At 56.0% G+C, this 8,029-nt stretch overlaps 1 protein-coding gene and 1 long non-coding RNA gene across 2 annotated transcripts in view; both read left to right on the top strand.

The window, feature by feature from the left end:
- The first annotated feature begins 1,846 nt into the window (after positions 1-1,846).
- On the top strand, positions 1,847-2,754 carry LOC120231470. Its single transcript, XR_005528334.1, has 3 exons — positions 1,847-1,972; positions 2,097-2,236; positions 2,456-2,754. It is a non-coding gene; the product is annotated as an uncharacterized LOC120231470 (long non-coding RNA).
- A 2,530-nt stretch (positions 2,755-5,284) lies between these two features.
- Positions 5,285-8,029, top strand: part of ARHGEF15 (Rho guanine nucleotide exchange factor 15) — an 11,985-nt gene continuing 9,240 nt past the window's right edge. Inside the window, exons 1-2 of the mRNA XM_039231635.1 lie at positions 5,285-5,371; positions 7,129-7,781. Coding sequence (XP_039087566.1) covers positions 7,178-7,781 — 604 coding nt within the window. The 5' untranslated portion in view covers positions 5,285-5,371; positions 7,129-7,177. The remainder of the gene's footprint in view (positions 5,372-7,128; positions 7,782-8,029) is intronic.

Genomic DNA, 8,029 nt, shown 5'->3' with positions numbered 1-8,029 from the left:
TTCTTTCTTTTTTTTTTTATTTTTTTATTTTTTTTTAATTTTTTTTTTAATGTTTTTATTTATTTCTAGGAGAGAGAGAGAGAGACAGTGTGAGCAGGGGAGGGCCAGAGAGAGAGGGAGTCACAGACTGAAACAGGCTCCAGGCTCTGAGCTGGCAATCAGCACAGAGCCCGACGCGGGGCTCGAACCCACGAACCGCGAGATCACGACCTGAGCGAAAGTCGGACGCTTAACCGACTAAGCCACCCGGGCGCCCCTGAATATTTCTTTCATCATGAGCTCCTTTCCCCTCATACGGGATTTTATTTTATTTTATTTTTTTGGTAGTGACAAAAACCCTACTCAAGCCAGCTTACAGAACAGGAATTTATTGACTCACATCACTGAAAAGCGCAAACACAGATAGGATTCCAGGCCAGCAGGATCAGGAACTCAGCTCTGTGTCTCTCCGCCTCTCCCTTGTGTTGACTTCTCAGGCGCCCCAGGGAGCAGCCCAAGGCCTGGGCCTCACCAGGTTAGCATCTCCAGGGGAAAGAGAGAGCTTTGGTCATCTTTTTCTATGTAACGAATCAATCCAGACTTAGTGGCTGGACACACCACCATTTCTTTGCTCAGGAGTCTGTGCATCAAAATTGGGGCTGGGGCGCCTGGGTGGCTCGGTGAGTTAAACGCCCAGCTGAAGTTCAGGCCATGATCTTGCAGTTCATGGGTTTGAGCCCTGCGTCGGGCTCTGTGCTGACAGCTCAGAGCCTGGAGCCTGCTCTGGATTCTGTGTCTCCCTCTCTCTGCCCCTTTCCCACTCATACTCTGTCTCTGTCTCTCTCTTTCGAAAATAAGTAAACTGGGGCTGGAGAATCCAAGATGGCCTTAAAACGAGTCCTAAGACCTTGATCCTGGCTGGGGCATCCTGGTTCTCCAAGTGGCTCCTCCCTCCACATGGCCTGTCACCATTCACTAGTCTCACCGACATTTCTGTGCTTGATGGCCGGCTCCTAAGAAAACAAAGCTGAAGCTGCCGGTCCTCTTCAGGCCTAGGCCCCAGACCTCCAGACCTCAAATGGGAAGTGGGCACAGTGTTATTCTTTATATTGTTTTGATCAAAGCAAGTCACGGGGCCAGCCCAGGTTGAATTGGAGGGAAACTAAAATCTCTCTCTCTCTCTCTAAGTTTATTTATTTTGAGAGAGAGCACACAAGCTGGGGACTGGCAGAGAGAGAGGGAGACAGAATCCCAAGCAGATGCCCCACGGTCAGCACAGATCCTGACACGGGGCTTGAACTCACGACCTTCAAGATCGTGACCTGAGCCGAGATCAAGAGCCGGTTGCTTAACCGACTGAGTCGCCCAGGTGCCGCTAAATTCTTCCTCTTAATGAGAAGAGTGTCAGAGTCACACTGCAAAAGGGAATTTGGGAAGGGATGGCCTGTTGCCTCCATCTTTGGAAAATAACCTACCAGAGAGCCTAGAATGTCTTTTTCAGTGATTGGAGCCCAAGTCCTGCGTGGATTATGCTTTGGCCCTGCGTGTGTCACACGCTCATCCCTGAAGCAGTCTTGGTGGCTAGGGAAGAGCACACGTGTTGACTGGTGGCTCTGGCCCATGCACCCCCCGCCCCCCGGAATGGGCCATGTGGACTAGAGTGATGGTGACTCCTCAAAGGAAAACGAGGTACCAGAAGGTGGGAGTGAGTAAGGAGATGGTCAAAATCATTTCTGTGCGCTCACCTCATCCCCTTCCATGCCTGTTCTGCCCCGTTGGGTTGCCCACCATGTGGCTTCTGCTTGTTCCTCCAGCCTTCTAACCCCCTTTCCATTTCAGCTAAGACTCTCTCCCACAGTTCCCCAGATGGGGCCACCCCCTGCAGTCCCCCGATATGGGCACCCGTGACTTGCCTCTTGGCCTGGCCGACGCCTCCCTGATAGTCAAGGAACAGTCTATGCCTCTGCTCCATGAAGCCTTTCCCAGCCACCAGGTGAGCAACGCGAGAAAGACCGAGGAGGGTTGAGGCTGCCTGATGTGGAGGTAAAGAGACGGGAGATAAAAAAAAAACAAAAACAAACAAAAACCAAACCCTGAGGACCCCTCTGCCCTTCCAGAAAAGAATCTCCAAGCAAAATCAAAACCAATCCCGTCGAAACTCCTAGGGTTACTTTGTTAATCACACTAGATGTTCCTGCTTTGTGACCTTGGAGGAAAGAGAAAGAGGTTCTTTCCCAGGGAGGCTGTCCCTGCTTGGGTGAGTCGCGCATTCCTGGGCCATTCTCTGTGGCCAGAGGATTGACCAAGTCTGGGTCAGATGGCCGGGGTAGGGGGGTGGGGGGGTGGGGGGTGAGGCTGTTATGCTTGGCAGTGCTGCTGGGACCCTGTGGAGTTGGGGGGGGGGGAAGCATTTCCTAGGAGACTTACTGTTCTTACCAAGGTGGTAAAACCTCCTTGATGCAATATCACGTTCTAGGAAAAGCTGTGAGTGACAAAGACCATGTGGCAACATGACAAATGGTCATAAATCAAAATGCTAAGGAGAAGAAGGCAGAATAGAGCGCCGAAGCAATGAGGGTATCCCGGGAATATGGAAAAATAGAAAGCTTTTGCCTTCCGGCGGCGGGGGGGGGAGGAGGGAGTAGCGCTGTCTTATTACATAAAAAGCCTTCGCCACCTTTGCAAAAGCATTTGTAACAAATATGTTCGTACAAAAATAATCTGGTGGTTATCGCACGATACAATTTTCAGGGCTCGGTTTCTTTTCAGAATGAGACGGAGCAAACATATAAATAAACAGATGGTGACTTTTATGGCTCTGAAACGTCGCGTTTTTGTTGGTTTTTTTTTTCGTCCTTGAGGTTGCTTTGAGCAGTGGGGCCCAGAAAGACTCTTGGTCAGGAATGTTAGAACATTCTGAGCGCAGTCCTAGGGAGCTTCAGTTTTGGGGAGGAGGAGAAGTCTCTCACCGACAGCCAGGCAGATAGGAGGTCTCTGGGTGCGTGAGTTGGGACAGGGAGAGGCAGAGGGAAAGTCAGGGAGGACAGGTAAGGGCCCAGCGCGGTCCAGTCCACCCCATTCCTCGCCTTCCGGCAGCCACACTTCTCCTGGGTTCAGATAGTGTCAAGTACCATTCATGTTGCAACTAATAACCAGCACTTGGGGGTTATCTTATTTATTTACTTACTTATTTTTAAAGGTTATTTATTTAGGGGCGCCTGGGTGGCTCAGTCGGTTAAGCGTCCGACTTCGGCTCAGGTCATGATCTCACGGTTCGTGGGTTCGAGCCCCGTGTCGGGCTCTGTGCTGTCGGCTCAGAGCTTGGAGCCTGTTTCAAATTCTGTGTCTCCCTCTGTCTCTGACCCTCCCCTGCTCACGCTGTCTCTCTCTCTCTCTCTCAGAAATAAATAAAACATTAAAAAAAATTTTAAAAAAGTTTATTTGGAGAGAGGGAGAGAGTGAGCAGGGTGAAAGCAGAGAGAGGGAGAATCCCAAGCAGACTCTAACCTCTCAGCAGCACAGAGCCCGATGCAGGGCTCGAACTCAACAACCACAACATCATGATCTGAGCCGAAACCAAGAGTTGGACACTTAACCGACTGAGCCACCAAGGCGCCCCTATTATTTAATTTGTTTTTATTTGAGAGAGAGAAAGTGGAGGGGGGAGAGTGGCAGAGGGAGAGAGAGAGAATCTTAAGCTCCATGCTCCACTCAGAGCCCAACGCTGGGATCGATCCCACGACCCTGGCTCAACCAACTGAGCCACCCACGTGCTGTCCCTATTTTTATTTCTTTAAGTAAGCTCTACATCCAACGTGGGGCTTGAACTCACAACCCTGAGACCCAGAATTGCACGTTCTACCAACTGAGCCAGCCAGGCGTCCCCGGGGTTATCTTTTTTAATGTTATTTTTGTAAGTGACAAAGTGAATAAGATATTCCCATTTCAGTTAAAAAAAAACAAACAAACACAGGGTTCTTTTGGTTACTTATGTGTATTCAGCTTTCTTGATCGGGTCTGTGAAGTACTCTTGGAAAGATTTCCTCTCCCTGAAAGTCCAAAAGGATCTAGAGATTAGGGCTGGGAGGCTGGATTCCTGGTACTGGGGTGTGTGTGTGTGTGTGTATGTGTGTGTGTGTGTGTGTGTAAACAGGTGAGATCAACAAATCGTGGAAATGGTCCATAGGCAAGGAGGGTCAGACTAGCGGACCATGGGAAGAATTCAATTCAAGGTGGTTCAATTCCTAAAATATTAAGCAGACATTATTATATGCCTGGCCGTGTTCCAGAACTTGGGGACAGATACATCAGTGAGCAAAACATAAAGGCCCTGCCACCAGGAAGCTTACTTTTTAACACGAGAAGATCATTAACTGCAAACAGAATTTGTCAGTTCGATAGCACACGTTTTGGTACATTACAAGGAATGGCTGCTGGAGGGAACGGAGCATGAGGTGGCGGCTGGCGGTTTCAGAGTGGTGGGGCAGCCCTCATCAGAAGGTGGTCTCTGAGCAGTGACTTGAAGAGGTGAGGGACTCACCCATGGGGATGTCTTGGGAGGCAGGCTTGCAGGCAGCCAGTGCGGAACCCCCTGGGCAGACAGGAGGGTAGATGGGGTAGTGAGTGCCTGGCTGGTCATTGTGAGAATTTTGCCTTTCGCGCGGAAGAGAAAGGAGGTCAAGCGTTTTTATACCAGTTTTCCGGCTTTTCTTTCCAGTGTCTTGTTTGGGCGTGTGTGTGTGCGCGCGCACGCGCGCGTGTGGAGATCTAGAAAGAGTGGCCCCTGGGTGTGGGCAGAGGCCCCCCGATTTCATAACCACCCTCGGATCTTCCTCCCATTAGCCTGAATCCAGGCTAGGCTGGGGCTCGCCCCACCCTCTCTGTTTTCATGGCACACCCCCAGCCCTGGGAACCCAGCTCCTCAAGCACAGAGCAAATTAGAGGTGAGAGGGACCCCTGCCCACCCAGCCCCGGGGGTTTGCTGACTGCACCCGCCAATTGACATCAAAGCCTCCCAGTGCGAAAGGGAGAGTCAGGGGCCGGAACCCAGAGAGATGTGGGCAGAGAAGGGTGACCAGGCAGGGGTCCCAGCAAATGTCACCCCACCTGGAGTAGAGCCCGGTCTCAGGTCTCGGACCTCCTTCCCCCAGGGGCCCTCTCCCCCCACCCCCGCCTCCCTCCCCCCGCCCCCCAGGCACACATGCACACACGCCTGACACAATGGCCGGGTGGGGCTGAGGAACTGGCTTCCTCTGTGGAGATCTCAATCTGGGCCCTCAGTTCCCGCCCCAGAAACACAGGAACAGACATTTGGGGACCTGGCTCCACACTCCTCGCTCCAAGGGGTCGGCAGGACAGGCTGAAAATAGAAACAGCTTCCAGAAAGATAAAGGTAAGTTCGGAGTTGGGGGGGACTGCTGTCGAGTCAGGGTGGGGGGTCCCGTGGTGTGACATAAGGGACTGGCTCACACCCAGGGGGACGGCTTAGAAGCTTAAGGGACAGGCTCTCGTGTGTGGTGCGGGACAGACAGTCAGGCATGTCCTGGAGGGACACACAGAGGCGTCCAGACGCCCGTGCCCTACCACCAGCCCGGCCCTGGCCAGCCCATCCTCCATCCTCACCCCAGGCCCCTGCTGCACCCCCCGTCCACACAGCAAGGCAGCCAGAGCCTGAGGCGGAACACACGAGTACAGACCAGCCCACTCCCCATGCCTGAGTTTCAGCCTTTTCCAGGGACCCTAGGGCTCCTGGGTCCATCACATCTTCCAGAACCCTAGTGTGCGCATGTGGAGTGTGCTGTGGTTGGGGGGGGGGGTGTCCGGTTGGGAGGAGGATCCGATTCCTGTTTCCTGCCCCTACTCACTCAGCCCTGGGAGGTGACAGAGTGGAGAGGACTGAAGGGTGAGTGCGTCGGGCCCAGTACCTGGGTCCTTGTGAGAGAGAGGCGGGGGGGGGGGGGCAGGAAAGGAAGTAAACGCAGGTACCTGGGGGGGGGATCCCTGAAGGGGGGTAAGGGTGGGGAGGAGCCCGCCAGCTGGTGAGGCCACTGCCTGGGCCACCTAAGGAGCTTCCTGCCAGAACACAGAGCCCATTGAGCTGCAAGGCTCACCGTCTCTGGCCCCCAGCCCTCACCCGGCATCCTTTCTCCAGAACCCAATCTGGGGCCTGGAGGGGTCTGACTCTCCCGCCGACTCCAGCACGCAGTTTGGGGGCACCGCCTGACCCTGCCGCCTTCCCGGTGGAGGAGGTGAAGCCCAGGTTTCGGGCGTCCTGGCCCCACTGGTCCTCACCTTCAGTCCAGTACGGTCTCCCGACCCCCCACCAGGCATCCTGGCAGGAAGCAGGCTCCCACGGGGGCCTCTCTGAGCAGACTGGGGGGGGGGGGGACGGCGGGGGCAGGCAGGGATGAGGGGAGAGACCATGCCCGGGGCCTCCTGGTCTCTTGGGGTCAGAGGCTCCAGGAATCTTGAGGGCAGGAAAAGGAGACTAAAAATAATCCGGAAAGGGAGAGTCCGGAGAGAGGAACTGGGAAATGGGGGGCGGAGGGCGCGCCGGAGCAGGGAAACAGTGATGCATCCCTCGCTGCCCGGGGCCGCGGCGGCGGCGCGCCTGCGCACGCGCGTCCGCTCGCACCCCACCGCTCCGCCCGTACCGCGCGCAGCCCGCCGCCTGGCCGCACCGAGCGTACGTCCTCCGCACGACGTCGCGCGCGCGCGCAGGCACGCACAGCTCCGCAGCCGCCCGCGTCTGGCCACGCGACCGGCCCGAAGTACCCGGGCCCCCGACCTGGGTCTCCAGCTGGGGGCCCCCACGCCCGCCCCCCTGCCCCCTGCGGCCTGATCGTGGCCACAGAAGCCAAAAGACAGAGAGAAATGGAGGCGGGGAGGCTGGGAGGGGTGAGAGGTGAGGCCAGGGAGACAGTGGAGACGAGAAAGAAGCAGAGAGAGGGCACCGGCCTTTCCCCCTCCCGCCCCGCCCCTGAGATCATGCCCCATTGGCTTGCAGACAGTTTCTGCTGGGAGGCCTCCGTCTATCCGTCTATCGTCTATCGGTCTATCGTCTATCGGTCTATCGGTCTATCCGTCTGTCTGTCCGTGGGGTGGGGGTGGGGGGCCTTCAGGGTCTCTTTCCGCCTCCCTCTTCCTCAGGGGATGACTCCAGAAGAGTACCCCACTCCTTTGAAGAGCCCGGAGGGAGATGTCAGCCCAGTCTCTTCCTGCAGCAACTCCCCCTACCCAGAAGCCCCCTCGGATCATCCGCCCCCGTCCCCCCTCTCGCCCCAGGGCCGCCCAGTCCCCAGGGCCCCACCACAACGGCTCTTCTCCACAGGAAGCTCCCCTCACCTGTGATGTCGCAGCCCCGCTGTGCAACCCCCTCCCCTGGGAGCCCCCCGCCTCGGCCCTCAAGCCCCCTGCCCTTCTGCTCCCCTCGGCTTCTAAGGCCAGCCTCGACTCCCAGACTTCCCCAGACTCGCCTTCCAGCACCCCCAGTCCAGTGTCCAGGCGCTCCGTCACCCCGGAACCCGCCCCCCGGTCTCCAGTTCCCCCACCCAAACCCTCGGGGTCACCCCACACTCTGCCCCTGCTCCCCAAGGCTGGTGACCTGGCCCAGGGTGGCTCCGCCTCGGCCCCAGGGTCTGTGCGGAGACTGGCTGGCAGGTTTGAATGGGGAGCTGAAGGCAAAGTCCAGGCTGCGGATGTCCCGGAGTCGGGTCCCCAAGGGGCAGTGGATGTGAACGGGGAGAGAGAGGCTCCACCAGGCAGCCTTGCTGGGAGCGGGTCACAGGAGAATGGCGCTCCAGGTAAGTGCCGCGTGGAGCCCTGGGCGGCTTCTTCCTGCTTTAAGACTGGGTCCTTTCAGGGACTACGATTTTTTTTTTTTTTTTTTTTTTTTAATGTTTTTTTTTTTTATGTTTTTTAAAAATTTATTTCTGAGAGAGAGAGACAACGTGAGCAGGGGAGGGTCAGAGAGAGAGGGAGGCACAGAATCTGAAACAGGCTCCAGGCTCTGAGCTGTCAGCACAGAGCCCGACGTGGGGCTCGAACCCAC

The sequence above is a fragment of the Hyaena hyaena genome, unplaced genomic scaffold (assembly GCF_003009895.1).
Source record: "Hyaena hyaena isolate Hyena2069 unplaced genomic scaffold, ASM300989v1 scaffold_58, whole genome shotgun sequence".
NCBI lineage: Eukaryota > Metazoa > Chordata > Mammalia > Carnivora > Hyaenidae > Hyaena > Hyaena hyaena.
Note: the sequence above shows the minus strand (reverse complement) of the source record. Positions and strands in the feature narration are given on the sequence as shown.